General features: G+C 44.0%; 2 protein-coding genes across 16 annotated transcripts in view; one reads left to right on the forward strand and one right to left on the reverse strand.

Moving 5' to 3' along the window:
- The window catches only part of PRELID3A (PRELI domain containing 3A), a 50,611-nt gene extending 43,450 nt beyond the window's left edge, over positions 1-7,161 (forward strand). For 3 of the 13 annotated variants that reach the window (XR_011252408.1, XR_011252409.1, XR_011252405.1), the window contains exons 6-8: positions 4,330-4,461; positions 4,616-4,770; positions 6,607-7,161. Coding sequence is in view for 1 of the 13 variants with exons in the window: in XM_069569037.1 (XP_069425138.1) it covers positions 4,330-4,461; positions 6,607-6,621 (147 nt within the window). In the remaining 12 variants the exon portion in view is untranslated. Of the gene's footprint in view, positions 1-3,337; positions 3,465-4,329; positions 4,462-4,560; positions 4,771-6,606 lie in introns of all 13 variants that reach the window. The other 10 variants (XR_011252410.1, XR_011252411.1, XR_011252413.1 and 7 more) reach the window with 10 other exon arrangements.
- SPIRE1 (spire type actin nucleation factor 1) overlaps positions 6,035-19,320 on the reverse strand; it is a 142,026-nt gene continuing 128,740 nt past the window's right edge. The window contains exons 11-17 of one of the 3 annotated variants that reach the window (XM_069569032.1): positions 17,916-18,058; positions 15,722-15,895; positions 12,103-12,240; positions 11,492-11,562; positions 10,952-10,979; positions 10,719-10,855; positions 6,035-9,051 (exon numbers count right to left, since the gene is read on the reverse strand). In XM_069569032.1, the coding sequence (XP_069425133.1) occupies positions 8,793-9,051; positions 10,719-10,855; positions 10,952-10,979; positions 11,492-11,562; positions 12,103-12,240; positions 15,722-15,895; positions 17,916-18,058 (950 nt within the window). In that variant the 3' untranslated portion in view covers positions 6,035-8,792. Of the gene's footprint in view, positions 9,052-10,718; positions 10,856-10,951; positions 10,980-11,402; positions 11,563-12,102; positions 12,241-15,721; positions 15,896-17,915; positions 18,059-19,320 lie in introns of those variants that run through there. The other 2 variants (XM_069569033.1, XM_069569034.1) reach the window with 2 other exon arrangements.

Consider the following 19,320-nt stretch of genomic DNA (forward strand, 5'->3'; position numbering starts at 1 on the left):
TTTCCAATCAAGAACATGGTATACATCTTTCCATTTGTTTGTATCATCTCTGATTTCTTTTATTAGCATTTTATAATTTTCAGAGTACAGGTCTGTTGTCCCCTCAGATATGTTTATTCCTATTTTATTTATCTTGATGAGATGGTAGATGGGATTGTTTCCTTAATTTCTCTTTCTGATCTTTTGCTGTTATTGCATAGGAATACAAGAGATTTCTGTATGTTAATTTTGTATACCGCAACTTTACTGAAGTCATCAATAAGCTCTAGCAGTTTTCTGGTAGCATCTTTAGGATTTTCTTTGTGTAGTATGATGTCATCTGCCAACAGTAACAGTTTTACTTCTTTTCCAATTTGGATTCTTTTTATTTTTCTTCTCTGATTGCCATGGTTAGGACTTCCAACACTATGTTGAATGAAAGTCAACAACAGTGGATATCTTTGTCTTATTCCTGATCCTAGAGGGAATGCTCTTAGCTTTTCACCCTTGAGAATGATGTTAGCTATAGGTTTGTTGTATGTGGTGTTTAATATGTTGTGTCAGTTTCCTCAGTGACTACTCTCATTACCTTTTGGAAGGAATCAAAACCAAGGCCTAAGCACAGGCCCAGATGATTCTGATCCAGGTATCATCAGACCACACTTTGGGGGATGTTGGGCCCCCTGTCTTCATGAAATCTGTTTCCAGGAGTGTTCTTGACTGACACCAGCTCTCAACTTACTATAAACTCCTAGAGGTTTATATCGCTTTGGGCCATTTTTTCTAAATTATTCACATATTTTTCTGATCAGAAGCAGAGATGAGATGTTTTCTTTGCATGCACAGCCCTGGGTGCTCACTGAGTATGTGGTAACTTGAGGACTGGGTTCAGAATCATAGCCCTCAGTGGGGCAGGCAGGTGGAGAGAAAGCAGGGTTATGAGCACAGGGCTGGACCTCACATGTGATGCTGGGCTAGAGGTTTGACCTTGGGCAAATATCTACCTGGCTATATTCCCATCTTTCAGATAGACAACAAGTGCATGCACAGCACCTGCTTCAGAGCTGAGTATCAGGATTGTGGCTGAGAGTGCTTTACACAGCACCTGGTGTGGAAAAGTGTTTGAAACCAAGCAGGACCTTGTGGGGCCTTCCTGGTGACAGACCCCACCATCCTGTGTTCCCCACCTCTCGTTGGTAGAAAAATGTTAGCCTCTTAGCCCTTGCCCAATTTCCAAACAGCACATTTAATCAGAGAAGTGCAAAAATGGAGAAGCAAGTGCAACAGTCAAGCAGGTCAAAGCAATGATAGTTTAGCCATTAAACAAAGTCAGGGACCTTTAGTTCCTCCCCAAGGGGTATAGGTAATATTTTGAGCCCTGTCCTGAGATGGTTTGCTGATAGTAACCCCCATCAAGTGGAGAAGTTAGCTGCGTGCTGACAGTCAGCAGGCAGACCCCTCGAGTAGTTGGAACCAGATGGTTGATGATGGAGATTCTAGAAATACCACCCCGTTACTGCACCACCCACCAGTCAGGACAAATGTCCACAAGTGAACAGGCACCCCTGACCCTCTCCCTCACTTTGCCTTTAAAAACGTTTCCCTGGGGGCTTCCCTGGTGGTCCAGTGGCTAAGACTCCATATTCCCAATGCAAGGGGCCTGGGTTCAGTCCCTGGTCAGGAAGCTAGATCCCACATGCTGCAACTGAAGATCCTTCATCCCACAACTAAGACCTGGCACAGTCAAATAAATAAATATTTAAAAATATGTATTATAAAAATAAAAACGCTTACCTGAAAGCTGTCAGGGAGTTTGGCTGTTTGGTCACAAGCTGCCTGTTCTTCTGTGTGCTAACTCTGTGCTGGTATCCTGCAGTAAATGCTGCACTTTCCTTCACAGCCTGGAGTTGGCAGGGTGGTTTTGCTGTGCATCGGGCAAGTGAAATCAGTAACATGCTCAACTACTGGGAGCTAGTATTGGCTACTAAAACCCAGCAAAATATTTTAAAATGTATTATCTAACATAAAGGTTATTTTCATATTTCCCTTCTTTTCTTTTCTTGGCCTTGGCTACTAAAACCCAGCAAAATATTTAAAAATGTATTATCTAACATAAAGGTTATTTTCATATCTTCCCTTCTTTTCTTTTCTTGGCCAAACTGTTTTAATATGACAAATTTGAAGTCATTTGGGATGTTTTATTTCAGCCCAGTTGGCACATAATTTTAATCAAAATGTTATGATTAGTAAGCGTTAACTATCATCCTTTGAAAGGGGCATTAGTAAAAAGGTCCTGAGTATGAGCTCAGTGCTGATGAACACATGATTTGCGTTCACACAGCAGTTCAATTATAGGTCTCCAGGGTCTCTGATATCTGCCCACCGATGTGTTAATGGAAAAAGCCGGTCTGGAGGCTGGGCTGTGCTTGGTGGCTCCACCAGGGCTCTCGAGTGGACGGGAGCCTGGAGAGGAGCATGTGGTGAGTGGCATTTACAAGAGTGGGGTTTCTGCAGGCTCCAGGGAACCAGCAGGTGCAGAAGCTGCTGTCTCAGGCCTCCCAATTCTAATCAGCCACCTTTGGGCCGCAGTGACTTCTGACTTTGGGTTTTACTCCTACCTTAAAGGAAGCATATGGCTGTGCATGGCACTTTCGTGGTAAAGTGCACTGACTACACACTATGTCAGTTGTTTGGAAGACATGTTAATGGTTCTGTCTTTGTATTGTTGACTTATTCTTATTTCCATATTGAACCTGCTCATTCATCTATTCACTCCAGAAACATTTACTGAGCACCTGTTGCATGCAAGATAGTTTTCTAAATCTAGGGATGTAGCAGTGAAGAAATCTGACAAAGATCCGTGTCTTCGTGGAACAGTGTAGTAGATGCTACGTGTGATGGAGCAAAGAGGAAGAGCAGCAGCAAGTACTGCAGTCATGGGAGTCCAGAAGCTACCGGAAGCAGCTGTGTCAGGGGAGGGGGCCCATTCTGTGCAGCCGTGTGAGGCAGAAGCAGGAGGTGAACAGTGGCGTGAATGATACGAGGGCTCCAATCCACTACTGCATCTGCTCACTGATGGAGTTTCGCAGGGAAAGAGCATCTGCCTGGCTCTGGATATTTTTAATCAGGGCTGAGAGGGCCAAAGAAATAAGCTTCTGGGCTGGGGATCCCTTACCACAATGGGAGGTGTGTAGACTGGGGACCCCCACCTCCGCCATGGCTGTGGTAACCGTTTTTGTTTATTAAGCTGAACAGCAAGATTTGTCTGTACATTTGTTTCCATTTAATGCAATTAAATTGTGTTACATGTACCCACACCCAACCCTACCCAGCCACTTGCTTCCCTTCATGTCTGCAGTGGGACACGTCACACAGCGGGGCACATGTCACATTGCAGGATGAGACCTACCAAAACAGACCATGCCTTTGCATCCAGCAGGTTGGGAGATGAACAGTAATTGGATGGTGCCGGCACAAAACAGCAGGTGAAAAGGGGGTTGCTTTTTGCTTGTTATTAATGTGTGTCAATGCATCTCTTTTTAAATTTGGGGAGATGAACTCAGATTTTTTTATAGCAAATAGTAGAACTGAACCTCTCTTTGCCATAATCAGGTTTGTCAATACAGAGAAGTACTATTTAATGACACTTGGCTTCAGTGAAAGGGTGAGTGTGAATTGCAGATTCCTCCCACTTTCTGTTTCATGACTCGGGCTCTCAGTGACTCACTGCTCAGTGTCTGCAGCATGGATACTCTGACCCCACGTCATGTTTCTCCTGGTTTAAGTGACCTGGAGACCACCTCATCCAACAGCCTCACTGCTGAAGTCAGGAAGCACTGCACGGCTTTCCCAATGTGTGAGGACTGAGGGTTGTTCCACTGCTCAGCTGGAGCAGCTGAGTCAGAGCTAGTTCGCATACCTGAGACCAGGCTCTGCTTCACTAACTTATGGTTGTTCCCCCCCCCGCCCCCCACCAATTATCAAGGTGGAAGCCCTTAGGTCCTACAGAGCTCTTTCTGCCAGTCGCTACTATTGTGGAGCAGAGTGAGCCCGTTTCTACCATGAAGCTGTGTCCACCACCAGATGCACTGTGAGGAATGCCTTAGGCTGCTGCAGGGAGCCGCACAGAAGTGGGGATGTCGAGCCATTAAGTTCACGGTGCTCAGTTCAAGTTCACAGTCTATGGGTCTGACTCCTGAGATGACCTTGTGACAGGATGACCCAAATCATCTTCCCTTTCTTATGGACAGCTGAAATCTTCTCAGGCATCTTCTGCTTTTGAGGTGTCTAAGATCACAAAGTTTCTTCCCTTTAAACAAGAAGCTATTCTGTTTTCTGTTTCACGTTCAGCTTCAGCTCTGCTGTAGGAGCTACACTGTTAAGGAGGTCTGTCCACCTTTGCAGAATCGTGCTGCTTCTCCTTCCTTCTCTGTGATTGCCCATAGCTTTTACACCACATTGGCTGAGGAATTTGATATTCAGGTAAGCTTTCCAGAAATCCTCTCTTTGGCATTCCCACTCTCCCAAACACTGCACTCCCAGCAAAGTTTGGATGTGATCTTTTCTGCTGTGTCACCGCAGGGGAAGGAATAGGGGAGGTAGGCCAGGGACTGACTGACAGATCCTGCAATGACAGGACCCCAAAGCCAAGAAGAACATGCCTCCCAGTGACGCTGACCCTCTGTGCTGACTGCTCCCTAGGGGAGGAAGTTCCCTCCTTTCTTCAGTTTATAGATGCGCCAGAGCCACTCTGAGAGCATCCCAGAACAGGAACCAGTGTCGGGCCCCCAGGTGAGTGGAACATCCAGGTGATCCCTCAGCTTCTAAGCCTCAGGGACACAGTTGACCTCCTTAATGCCCCAGCTTTCAGGAGCCTGCTTCATGAGTACTGTGTCCTGTCAGTACTGGAGCCCTTTGACATCCTCTGTGAATAGTGCACATGTTAAGAGGCTCAGGTTGTGCCACTGGCATCAAAACCCTACAGCAAAAACAGCTGGAGAATGTTCCAGATAGTGACATCTATTCTAAAATACATCAGTATACACACCATGCACATTTTAGTGGGACAGCACTGTGAATTCAATCTGCCAGGTAACTGCACCTGAGCATTTAACTAGTGTAAGCAGAGTTTTATATTAAGTAGGTTCTTAGCTCTTAATTTTTTTTTTTTTTTGGATGAGACAAAGGAGACGTTTCTAGATGTGGGCCAGAGGTCAACATGAGGGGAAGAGGTATATTCTGATGGCTGTGTGTATGTATGTATCCACACTCTGCACAGAGCAGAACTGGAGTCCTGACACATCAGTGTGTAATCCAGCCCTTACCCACAACAGTTCTCCTGTGGAGTTCTAGACTAATTATTTGCAACTCTACAGCTTCTCACCAGGGGCTGGAAAGGAGAAAGAAAGGCGTAGTTGAATAAGGGAGGCCCAGAGCTTCCCTTCCTGGTCCCGATGTCTCTAGAACCTAGGAGCAGCAAGGCAAGGGCTGTGCCCTGGACTCAAGTCAGTGAGCATGTGGATTACGAGCTGAGGTCTTATCATACATCTGGAAAATAAGTAATGGATTAATATCACACTCAGTATCACCTAAGGTTTAAGGCACGTAAAAGGCCAAGGATGCTCTTTAATTGACATAAAGACAGAACCTTCCTAAATTCATTCTGGGTTTAAACTCAAGCCTTTAAGAGCTACAACAAGAAATTTTGTTTCATGGGACATTATAAGAACACATACCGTAAAGAATTATATTTAGGAAAAAAAAAGCTTTGTCTTTCTAAATATTGTATAACTATGGAGACAAATTATCTATAGATTTTAGTTTCCTACCCTGCAAGGTGACAAAGGAAGCAGGCTGCTTGGTGAGTCAGCAGAGTTACAGTGGCAGCTCATTTTCATTTATTTTCCCAGTGTGGTTCTTGCAGGTTGTATTTCTCAAGCTGATCGTAAACTGCTGACGTCACATAAATCTATTTTGTGTTTCCAACCTAGGTGGTTTCAAACAGCTAGTCACCAAAAGATAGCACCATTTTATAATAGGAACTCCACACGTAACATATGATGGAAAGTCATTTATTTTCTCCTCAATAAATTTTAAAAGACTTTAATGGAAAATGTTTGGTAGCATCATGTTACGCTGAATGCCAGCAGTGCCTGGACTTTATACACGCAAGAAGCCAGGTCAACGTGTACACATTTCTCCATGGCCCTTCAACAGTTCTCCACATACAAAATTGTCTGCTATTTTGCGCTAGCAAATAGCAATATAATTTAAAACTTTCCTATGTGACACCTAAAATCCAGTCTGACATTTATTAATACAGTTAGAAAAATAAGAGTCTTAAAAAATTCATGGCATGAGTTTACGGTGCTGACCACATGATGTGAGTTTGAGATCATGGGATCTCATCAAATGTAAGATCATTTAAAAAATTCCTACATGACAACTTTCTGGTTTAATTTCAAAGGCTTAAGACTTGAAATCTAGTGAGACTATTAAGTTGATGTACTTAACTTTTACTTGTGTTGGGAGAGTTAATTCTCACTGTCCACTGAATGAATGCCCTCCAGATACCAATAAATATATTACAGTATTTACAAGCTTTGCTATCTTTCCTGACACTGACAGAAAGTTAAACTGTGAGAAGTGAAATGAAAGTGTTCTCAGCCTGGAGTAAGAGGGTGAGAATGAGGCCGGTGCGCAGACACACATCAGATTCCACCTGAGGACAGCCAGCCAGCGACGCTGTCGTCAAACTTCAGAACTAAGTGCCAGAAGCAGCACAAAGACCAATCTGGGATCCCAAGAACAAGGGCGGGCAGGGGGCAAGGCTAAGGACTGTGAAAGCATGCCGCACAGGCCAGCAGTGGATGTCTCTCTGGAATTATCCAGTTTGGTTGAGGTGCCGGACACACGCCATGGATGCGGGAGGATTGAGTGCGGGGATTTGATTTCTACAATCTCAGCTGTGCCGTGTGCCCTTTTCTACTCTTTGTGCAAACTGTCCCATGGAAACCTGCCGCTCACGATGTCCCAATAGCTGAACAGTGTCACAGACCTGGAGCAGTGAAGTCAAGGACCACATGGGCTAGATTTTGCCATGTGAATGGGATTCTCGTTTGGGGGGAGGGGTTAGCTTTTTGTATTTTAGAAACACCTATAAACTAGTCATTATTTTAAAAAGCACACTCTCCTGGGTCTGTTTTTCCCATGGGCACAAACACCCACCCCCACCCCTCTCACTGTCTTCCTTGCATCTGTCCTGGGGATGCTCTAGAGGCTCAGGCCAAACCATCAGGGGTCTAGAGTTGAAACTGTCCCTTGGCAAACTGTGCAAACAAGATTCACTCAGTGTAACATTTTAAGCTCTCACATGAGCCTCTTTGAAACAGTAAGTCCATAATCAGGGTTTTCTGGTGGCCCACTTTTACATGCAAATACAAATTGTTAACATGCATTAATTACTTAAGTCAATTGGTAAAGTTTATTTTGTAAGTGTAAGTAATTTTAAGCAATTTACTAACTTATAAATTTCAACTATGAAAAACCACTACCAGAGCAGTTCTGAGGTATTACTGTTAATTCCCTATAGAAATGTTGTTGAGGGAGTGTGGAGTGACTGCCATGCCTTTTGGTGAGCAGTGCTGTCTCCAGTGCTGACTGCAGACGTGTCCCAGAGTGTCAGAAAGCGGCCTGGCTCATTAACCAGGCTTGTGAATGTGACTGGTCACCACTGAGCCAACCAGAACCACAGAGAGAGAGGCCACGGAATGGACCACACAGCTGAGAAATGACACGTGTATGGTGCTGCTTCCAGCTTGGCTTCATCAAAGCCCACCCTACCCACTCAAGTCGCTTATAAGGAAAATGTGTGCAAAAAGCATCCAAAAAGCTTATCAGCAGGTTAATTTTCTAGTAATTTTAAAAGACTAGACCATGGTTTTCCTTTAAAATTCATTTATAAAAATAAACTTCAGTTTGAGACCTTATGTACCAAATGGTGGCTTAATTCAGTCATGATGGTGAGACTGTAAAGTTACGAAAATTGCTGCTGGAAAGGTGGGTGCTCACAGCCCTTCTTCTAAGAGGCCAAAGTACTGAGCTTCTGGACAAACTTCTAGCCTGCCTTTTTGTCCCATGATGCCAAAAAACTTTCTTAGACCTCCAATATAGAACTACTAGTAACTGTTTTAATACATTCAAGGTAAGGACAGCCTAGCACTTGCTTAGGGGACACTGCCTTGCTGCCCAGGGACACAGGCACCCCCCTAGGCCTACAGCTCAGATGCTTTGTCCTGGGAGGCAGTGGAGAGCCCTTCCCAAGTGTCTCAGAGCAACAATAACTTAAAACCAGTTTGACGCACAAGCAAACCCTTGCAAGTTCTGTGCTGTGAGGCCTCCAGGGGTCTGTGTTCATCAGGTAGGAACACTGTCAGTGGAAATGCCAATATGACTTACTGCTTAGACCGTGCTGGCCTCTAAGCCTGTGCTAGACTGATTCCTCACACGAGAACCTTTCTGCCTTAGAACATTATTTCAGGCACAGTAAAGAACTAAGGAAAGTTTCTCGCCTCCAAATCTATAATCACACAAAATCAAGTTTCAAACTACTGTCCTCTTAGTACAGATGAGCAACTGGTGACTGGTCATGTGTTATCAATTGACATGAACACAGCATTTAGTCTGTGGAACAATGCGACACAGCAAAACCCTGATTCTCATGCAAACCCAAGCCTGTTAACCACGGTGAGGAGACAGTGACAGCCCACTCAGTGTCCTCACAGGAATGCAACTCCCACAGGAAGGCACAGGGCTCAGACCTCACTGATGGTCCTCTCTGAGGGGCAGTACTCTGAGGGGCCTGCTGAGGACACATAGAAGGACTGTGTCTTCCTCTTCAATCGAGCTCTCTTGTTGGCCAACACCAGACTGTGGCGGCTTGAGCTGATGATCTCAGAAATGAACTTTTTGCAGTCCACACACACCTCCATAGCACTCCAGTCCTCCACCAGCTCTTTGGGAAATTGGAGTTCTTCATCTGATTTGTCCACAGACTTGGATTTTGAGGACAATCTTGAAAAAAACATTTAAAATATCCATTATTAAGAATTTACTGCAATACTAAGAAAATACATGTAGAAAAAGCAAATTTATTGCCAAAATATGATGGAATAGGTGGTGATCGGCCCATGTCATATTCATCCAAAGAAGTTATAACTGGTGACAACATTCAAAATATTTTTTAAAAACCAGGAAACATGTTTTATTAAGAATCTTAGTACCCCCTTATAGAATTTTTATAAAATAGGATATTTAGAGTATTCACCTACTGCACACAGTTCATGAATGCTAACTGAAATACGTATTGTTAACGCCCCACTGATTATGCAAACTTCAAGTTCTTTCTCAGTGACCCCATGTCATGGTTAATGAACATTACTTAACTCTTGATGGTAGGTCAGAAAACAAGTAAATTTATCTTAATCCTATGACACAACCTGAAAAATTATCTTTGGACTAGCTTTCTTATTTTCATATTTATCAAATATACCTCCCTAACCACAGCAACTGTCTTTGACGATGGCACCCTACTCCAGTGCTCTTGCTTGGCAAATCCCATGGATGGAGGAGCCTGGTAGGCTGTAATCCATGGGGTCACGAAGAGTCGGACTTCCCTTTCACTTTTCACTTTCATGCATTGGAGAAGGAAATGGCAACCCACTCCAGTGTTCTTGCCTGGAGAATCCCAGAGACGGGGGAGCCTGGTGGGCTGCCGCCTATGGGGTCACAGAGTCTGACACGACTGAAGCGACTTAGCAGCAGCAGGTGACTATTTGGATTCCAGAGAGCTGGAGTTAACTAGACCAACATCACCGTAAATGTTTTGGATAGTTTTTGGAAATAACTAGGAATCATCTACTCATATTTTAATTAAACCAAACAGGAACGTAGAATTAAGTACAGGAAAGAACAGCAGCCATGTTCGCTTGTCCTGAGCCCATGGACAGCAGCCTAAACTCAAGAGCCCGGGAGAGGGGCTGAGCATAGGGCAGAAGCCTCAGACACAGGTCTGAGGAGCTTCCAACTCCCTCAACTCACTGTCCACAGACCTTGACATGCTGAATGGCCACCATCCAGCATTTGGCACCAATTCTAGGGCCCGTCACAGATGGAGGGGCCGCTGGTGTGTAAAACCCTGCCCCTTGGGCCCTGCCACCTTGGAACCTGAGCTGGTCTGCCTTCCTCCTGTCTTTCTTAAAGACCAATGCTAACCTGAACACAAAGTGACTGATACCCATGCGTGTTTTCCTTTTAAAATGCCAGCTCTTGGCATAAAGCTTTATTTCTGTCTTTATGTTAGGAATGTAAGTCATCTATTGCAGACCACTATAAACACAGGATTAAAAATACTTTTTTCAAAACTAAAGGAAAGATTAGACTCTTACATGCAAGTTTTCAACTCCACTGAAAAGGACAGTTTTAAAGATGACTTTTAAAGGATACATAAAAGTAATTATTTCCAAAGTAGAAAAAATATTAAACTAGGAGATTGTGTCTTTCAAGGAGCTAGCCATTATCCTTGACATACTACTTCTGGAGAGTTGTGTAAGTCAAAACTATTAAAACCAACCCACCCATGTGCCCCTCCTCAAGCCAATATCCCACCATGTCACCACAGTCCTTGAAAGTCCTTTCTTCTTTCACAAAGGACACTTTGGAGACCCAGGCCTCCTGCTCACCTGGCAATGCTCCGAAGTGGCCGATGGTGGCCAATGGAGGGTTTTTCTGGCCTCATACAGCTTTCCCCTCTCTGCAAGGCAGACGGTCCCAGTGAAAAGATAGGAAGGGTGGAGTATGGCTTGGAGGGCAGCCGCATCTATGATCCCAGATAAAACTGAGAATGAGCAGGACTGCTGGAGAGGCAGAGTCACTGAAATCAGCACAAGCTGTGACTTTACTGAGCTCGGCTTACCTTTTTGCAACACTGTGAGCACACCGGCCTGTATACAAAATCAGAAGGGTTACTTGGCGTGATTCCATGGATATGACTGGAGAGTTAAGAGAAGCCAAAGGTTGCATGCCTCTACCTGTCTACAGTTGGTCCCCCAAACTCCAGTTCTTCTACCAGAATGAAACAAACTGATACGACTGGCTTGCCAAAAAGACCATCAGTCTGTAAAACTTAATGCTATGTCCCATGAAAGGATCAACTTAATGTCTGGGATTTTCTTGTCTATTGTGGGTTCACCTGAGAGTCACATCTATTTTTTTCTGTTCTAACATGACATATTATTATTAGAACTATCTTGAATACATAAAAGAAACACATGCAGAGAAAAATTTTCCAGGCTTAATATCAAATAACCATCCACTGTTGCAGCAACTGCTGTTGTAACTCGTAAGCATGGCACATGATAACACTGGATTATTTCTACTATTGTTCCTGTGAGAAAAATGATGAAACAGTGGAAGTGCTTCCTTGACTACTGTCATCAATTACAAAAAGCCTTACCTCTTACAGAACTGACAGGTATAAGACCAGGTGAAGAAGGAAAACCTTCTGGTTCGGCAACAAAAGCAAAGCTAAAAAACAGAAATTTTAAAGGAGAAAAAAGAATTGCTAACAGTAAATTTCCTAATTTGTACATCTAAACACGTATTTATATGTGGAAAATCTTAGTAGACAACGGGAGAAGAGTACTTAAAGACCCTTTTACCAAGTTTGATTCTGTGACAGTTACAATCTGGCTCTGTATTTGATTATAATTCTACTTTTAAATGGGAGAAAAAGGCCACAGCTCTTAAGGGTCTTGCCATCATGGAAGCTATCTGAAGATTCTAAAAAAGTGTCCTGTGTTTCTCAAATATATTTTCTCAATAATCTTTTAAAAATTTAACAACTAAGAGCAGACCTGGTTTTAGGAAGGCACACCATTATTTATTATAGTGGTTTTAAACCTTATGGCTTTCTATTTCTGTGGGAGAAATACTCACTTCTGTGAGCAAGGGAACAGGGACTGCCTGGCAGAGGGTGAGCCTCTGGCCCCTGGAGCCCCCAAAGCCCCGTGCCACCTGGCAGCAGATAGTGCCTGCGTGACCCGCCAACTGGAATGGGCTCTCTACCTTTCCTTTTTTCAGAGCTGTGTAGACATCTTTGTACTGTTGGTACTTTTCCAGCTCTGCTTTGACCAGGACCTGACGAATGTGCATCACCTCCTCCACGGTCAGTGCCAGGCACTCCACCGGGTAGCAGAACTCCTCCTGAAAGTCAGAATCCATGTGAGCAAGAAGCCCCACCCCCTCCAGCAAGGTCATGTCCCCTCCACTTCAGGGCCCTGGTTAGTAGCTCCAAAGAAGAAAGAGGCTCCCAGGAAACCCTGGGGCAGAGCTGGCTCACTCTGGGGACCACAATCTCTGATCACACCCAGATGGTAGCAGGTGACTGCCGGGTCCCAGGTAGCACTAGCCGACCAAGACCTCCGGTAACAGAAGTTTCTCATGTGTGTTCAGATGCATCTCAAACATCTCCAGTCCCTGAAGGGGAGCTGAGTATCTGTGTCCTGAAATCTGGGGGAAATGTTGCTGCTTTAAACCAAATTTATGTCCATTTTCTTCTGATACACAAAGACAATATGTAGCTTTCTGTTGTATACTATCTGCTCAAAGGTAAACAGCAAATCTACAGTACTGGTACAGTTTTAAACACTGATTTGTGGTACCCAGAACAGCCCAAAGAAGATGGTTAGTAACTGACACTGAGAAACGTTATTTAGTGGTAAGTTACATCAGCACAGCCTGAAAACTCCTAATGATGTCAGTGAACTGGACCCGGAGGGTCAGTGCTGGGCTGCCCCATGCACTCCAGAGCCCTTGTCACTTTTCCACACGGGATTGTGGAGGATGACGCTGATGTAACTGATCCCACTGAATAAAGAGCCTCTTGCCTGCTCCCAGTTGGCCCTGCACTGATTGTGGACCCAGCAGAAAGACAGAAACATCCTGTGCGCCCACAGCACGTGGGCCTCACAAACCCATGCCCTCGGTGTGCACACACTGGAACTCACACCCACACACACAGCAGTGCTGTGCACAGGCATTCTGGACTCAGACAAGCCAAACAAGAAAGCACGAGACTGGATGCAGTTCATGGAGATTTAACATTCAGTTCTGTCTTCTGAGAAAAACAAAAACAAATCTAGGCTGCAAACTTGACAAACATTAGCATTTACTATAAAAAAAGAAAATTTGCAGAATTACTGCTGCTTATAGTCATTACAAAATTATCTCTGTTCAAGCTAACTTAGGGAAGATTAAATTTGCTAAAAATGTTTTAGAAAAGATCCTGCAGTTGAATTTTTAAGATGAACAGCTTAGTATCTGGAGGATGGGAGGATAGTTTATTAGATTATATCATGTGCTCTAGAATGTCTAAATACTACAAAAATCCCACCATCACACAATTTTCTCTCAGTAGGAAGAGCTGTCAAAGATAACAGGCTTCAGTTGGCATGTCCAATATTTACTGTGCGTTGCTCGGCCCTGAGAACAGTGTGTGTATGTCCACTGGGACATGATGGCCTCTGAGTGCTGGACATCACAACTGTGCTCAGACTAATGCGCCAGCTGCACACACTGAACAGCAACTTTTCTCAGCTTCTGACGTGTCGTTAAGAAGTCTTTACAGTCGTCTTTATTCATCAGCGATGAGCATGACTACCTATATACGAATCTAGCAAACAAGCAGAAGACTGCTCCGGAGATTGGTGGCCGTGTTGTTAGGAAGATGGCAACCTTACAACGTGACACAGGCGGTGAGATGTGCTGCAACCCTGATAGCAGGCACTGCCCTCTCCTCAGCCTCGAGAGACAGACGGGCTCAGTCAGAGCCTACTTTCAACTTTCTGCTTTGAACCATACCCAAATCCACTGCTCTGTCAGATAAAATAAGAAACGGTGGTTTTTTTTGGTGTTCATGTTCTTTTTTTAGAATTTCAAGCAGATTATCCTTTGGTAAATAGCTTCCATCAGGTCAAATGCTAATGTTTTAAATCTGGTGCTTTCCCAAGGACAACAAAACTTTAATGCAACATGAAAGAAAATAAATAATTATAGACTGGCTTTCATTGTTTTTTTTTCAACTGATGAAAAAATATTGATTCAACATCCCCAAAGCCAAATTACCCCAGATCTTGCTGAGATCCTCATGCTGCAAAATGTGAAGAGCACTCAGGATTCGTGCCCCACCCTGAGCTGAGCCCCCGTCCCCCGTCGTGAGGGGCCGGTCACGCTACAGCAGGCATGGAACTTGGGTCCTGGCCCAGCACGGACGCCAGGGGCCAGAGCAGCAAGACTCTGATTCTCTGGCTGCTCTGTGCTGCAGGGTAGCTCCCAAATTTAGAAACGGGAAGCTAAATCTTAAATTTTCAGAGATTACAACATACTACAGGAGCAGCTGTGGTGCCTTTAGAACTCACTGTACATATGTCACTAAAATGGCTGGGTTTCTGTTAAATATTCTGGTTATATTTACCATTTAAAAGGCGTCGGAGTTAAGCCAGCACAGAATTAGAGAGCACAGTGTGTCCTCTGTTACTGAGCTGGAGAAACAGAAACAGTCACATTTTATAGTGGTTTGGTTAGCCCAAACTTCATAAACAAGTAGGAGAGATTTGACAATTATCCGAAACAGCCTTTTGAGTTTTTAATAAACCAAAGGAAAGCACACTTAAAAAGAGCAAATATTAAGTTTAATTACTCTTTTTTCAAGTTCATCGTTAAAATTCAAGGTAAATTATATATCTAAAGTCATCTGTAGACTTAGTAGACAGACTGGGGAGGATTGAAAATAAAAACAAAATGTCAGAGATCTTCAGAAACAGCAGGAGGGGTGGTACTAAATGCCACTCCTGCATCTGACCATGTGCTCACATGGCCAGATCAAAAACGAAAAACAGGATTGAGCCTGAATTTCATGCCAAATGAAGAGAAAGTAATCTGTTGTACCTCATTTACATTCAGTTTCTTTTTTGAACCAAGATGGGTAATAAAGAATAACAAAGAATCTAGCGGCTGTTTGCTTATCAAGAACAGGTCTGGTCAACAGGAAGGACCCCCGAGCCAGGCGGGCTGCTGCCACACAGGTTGCACTGTGCGCAGGGGAAGCCTGAAGATGGTCCCAAGGCTTTTTATGCTACTGAGGTCTGGAAATTACAGACCATACACTTTACAGAATTACAGAAATACACTTTCTATAAAAAGTGTATTCTGTATGAAAATCTCAAAGACTACAAAATGAGTATTTTAAATAATCACATCGATAAAAGAAAACTTGATTTCTCTGTACAGGGAAGCAGGGTGGATTTTTGTAACAACCATCCTGACCATCATAGCACAGCTGTATGGGAGCTGGAGAGAAGGAAGAATCCCTGTGGCTCCCTGGCTGGGCAGCTGAGTGTGGATGACTGCTTCTGGGGGAGGCTGGCAGGAATGCCTTTCCATCAGGCCCCTCAGAAGCTCCGCCCACAGGCTCCCTGACGCTGCTGCATTCTGAGTTTGTTGTCCTTTCACTATCATCCTGTCATTTGAGATCATGGTGTGATCTATGCATCTACCAAAGATTGGAATCAACGGTCAGAAGCAAAGTGTCCATCTAAGCTGTTAATCTGTGCAGAGTGCGGCAGCTGAGGCATCACGACCAGAGACAGAGGAAGGTAATTCCCAGAGCCCGCAGAAGGAGGCCAACCTGTGTGTGTCTCCACCTGCTGGCAAAAGCTCTCTCACACAGATAATAAACAGCCCCTGCTACCCCCAGCATGGCTGCCTCCAAAGGGTGAGAGCCGAGCAGAAAAGCTGTTTGGAGGGTAGAAAAAAGTGGTCGGAAAGGCGGCGCTGGCCATGCTCTGGTCATCCTTGGAACCTGAACAATACGTATGGGGAAGAGAACGGCAGGGGAGAAGAAATGGAGAAAATACTGCTGAACATGAGTGACTGATACAGAACCATTATAGAGCATGAAAGAAAAACAGACAAAAACACCATGGAGGGCATTAATGTTAGATTCCACATGAGTCTCCAGGCCATCATCTGCATCCATGTGTGTCAAAAGGAAATCAACCACAAAGTCACAGCTGGAGAATCTGAGTTCACACAGCAACACTTCAGCTGTCCTGTGAACTCTTAATCTCCCACACAGGTTTGCGGGATGCAGGCCCAAGATGACAGTAGAAACACACACCCAGCAGCCACCCCTCCCTACTCGGAGGGCGCTGCCCCCAGTCATCTGACCAAATGACGAAAAAAGTACACTTTCAACATCCTGAGGAAAGGGTGCTAAGCCTCTTCAGTTGTGTACGACTCTTTGCAACCCCATGGACTGCAGCCCACCAGTCTCCTCTGTCCATGGGATTGGATTCTCCAGGCAAGAACACTGGTGTGGATTGCCATGCCCTCCTCCAGGGGATCTTCCTGACCTAGGGATTGAACCGGCATCTCCTGTGTCTACACTGTTAGGCGGGTTCTTTACCACTAGCGCCACCTGGGAAACCCCAGGAGGAAAGGGGGGGAAGGTCCAATATAAATGAAAATCAGTAACAACAAAAGACTTTTCTGCTGTCTTTAGTTGACACCTTATAAATGCAAAATGATTCAGTGTTTTCTTAGAAAAATAGCTAAATCATACTTTTAAAAACAATACTTACAAAACTAGACGCCACTGCCACTAAAGGAGTGGGATTTTATGGATTTCCCATGATAAGCTACTGGCAAGAAAAGTCAGGATTTTGATCTGGAGGTTCTCGCATCTCAGCTGGGACCTAGAGGTAGGCGGAGGGGGCGGAGTTCTGTGAACAAATACCAGTTTGCACAGACCATGGGCTCCCCTGCCTGCTCACTAAGCCTCTTCTCTGCAAAGGCATGTTGGTTGTACCTTGCTCTCCTCCTCCACAAACACAGCTCACGGCCTGACCATACACACTGAGCTGCCCTACGCCAGGAAGACACCTCATGGCCTTCCTTGGTAAAGTTTCTATCACCAGCCAATAGGGCTTCTCAGGTGGTGCTAGTGGGAAAGAACATGCCTGCCGACCCCAGAGACGTTAAGAGACATGGGTTCGATCCCTGGGTTGGGAAGGTCCTCTAGGGGAAGGCATGGCAACCCACTCCAGTATTCTTTCCTGGAGAATCCCATGGACAGAGGAGCCTGGTGGGCTACAGTCCATGGGAGTCGCTAAGTGTCTGAAATGACTGAAGCAATTTAGCACACATGCACCAGCCAAATACTCCTTGTAGTTAATCTGACAGTGTCTTTACACTGCTAATTTTAAGTTTAACCTCAACAGTGCAGGTATTTGGGAAGTCAAGTGGGACAGAAAGAACTTAGGCAGGTTTCCTCTGGCAGATCCGCTGCCTCTTCATGCAAGGATCTCATGGGCTACATCCCCTGCCTGATAAGTGAATAGCTATGACGTGAGCCTGGACGTCTCTGGAAAACAGCGCAAACTGTCAACGCATCCAAACATCTGCAGTGACTCCAGTATCACACAACATGCTTGAAAACAAGGAACAATGGATTTTTATGAATCAAAATTCTCCCTTTGGATATCTACCTCAATAAGAGTCTACTGTAGTCAGACTTCACTAAGTTTTCTGTTTAGTTTCAACAATTTTTAAGTGGCATTTGAAAGGAAAAAAAGAGTTTCTTTAATAAATATCCATACTTTCAACCATAAATAAGTGTTCCGGGGGAGAAAAGTACTTTAAATGAACAAAGAATGTCAGATTTCACTTGGTTACTCTTAGGATTGCTTTTCTTCTGCTAATAACAACAAATAAGGTTATTATAAAGTTCATTCTAGCTTCTGGAAGCTTCTCAAGGAAACTAATGATTCCAGGTCTCTAACTGCTTACAAGTTGCTCTGCAGAGTCTGTGGGCTACTTACGAGAGACCGGGAGCTCTGCCTGGATGCCGGCAGGAACTGTCTCACGTTAGTGGGTGTTTCCTTCTCAATGGAATGTCGTCTCTGGGGTGGCTGCCGTCGCTCAGGCTGAGGTGTGGAGGATATGGGCAAGAACTTGGGAGGGTCTGAAGAAATAGAATGAACCAAACTGAAATCAGTTCTCTTATAAAGGAAAAAAAAAAGGCAAATTAGGTTTCAGATTTCTAACAGAAAACCCTCTGCCATATGTGACAAACTGCATTCAAAGATGAAGTATTGATTTTGTTGGAGTGATCAACATTAGGACTGGAGGCCCCTAGGGGACACTGGAAGACTTATAGAATAATCTTTGCAAGATAAACTTACTACTGAAATAGCAAGGAGAAGGAAAAAGTGTTCAATATTCAAATTCATGCATAAAATGCAACATAAATGGAGTCTCAGATTCATAATACAAATGCCATCCTGTTATTTTCCACAGAATTTTGCAATTAAGAGTCTTAGGCTTTACTTAAATTTTTTTTAAATTGGGCAAAAGACTTGTATTCAATAAACAATTTCAAGGGCAAAGAATTCAAGGAATAGATCTTGGGTTTTATTTTAAAAGCATGTGAAAATTATGTAAATTGTTTGTGTCAAATCATACCAAAATTGTCAAGTATACATTCCTTTTAAAAGATAAAATATGAAAACTCTTTCTTCTTGATGTGTATCAAGACATTTTATCCTTAGTTTAAATCAAGCTTTATTTAAAATAAGTTTCAGCTTCAATGTTAATACTATATATGCCACTGCTTCTCTGTTTAGGAATATCTGGGGACAGAGTTTAAAGGGGCAATGTTTCAGGCTCTGATTCACAGTGTGGAAACACAGGAGGACATCACAGAACTCTGCTGTCTGTCTGTCCATCCTTTCTCCTATCCTCTGCACAATAAGGTGAGGAAAAGTGAAAGTCAGCACAGTGAGGAGGAGATGACCATCCACTTGGACTGTCCTAGCAATAAATCACTAAAAAAAACAGAATATACTTCCCTCAATCAAGGTACAGAAATCCATCATGTGATTTAATGGAGTCTCTATAATATTTAATGGGTCTGGTCAAATAACAATTACAGATAATAACCAAGGTCAGCTCCTGTTGTTTTTGATGTAATCTGCTTAGTTCAGTTCAGTTGCTCAGTCGAGTCCAACTCTTTGCGACCCCATGAATCGCAGCATGCCAGGCCTCCCTGTCCATCACCATCTCCCGGAGTTCACTCAGACTCACGTCCATCGAGTCAGGGATGCCATCCAGCCATCTCATCCTCGGTCGTCCCCTTCTCCTCCTGCCCCCAATCCCAACGCATCAGAGTGTTTTCCAATGAGTCAACTCTTCGCATGAGGTGGCCAAAGTACTGGAGCTTCAGCT

This window comes from Ovis canadensis, chromosome 23 (genome assembly GCF_042477335.2).
Source record: "Ovis canadensis isolate MfBH-ARS-UI-01 breed Bighorn chromosome 23, ARS-UI_OviCan_v2, whole genome shotgun sequence".
NCBI lineage: Eukaryota > Metazoa > Chordata > Mammalia > Artiodactyla > Bovidae > Ovis > Ovis canadensis.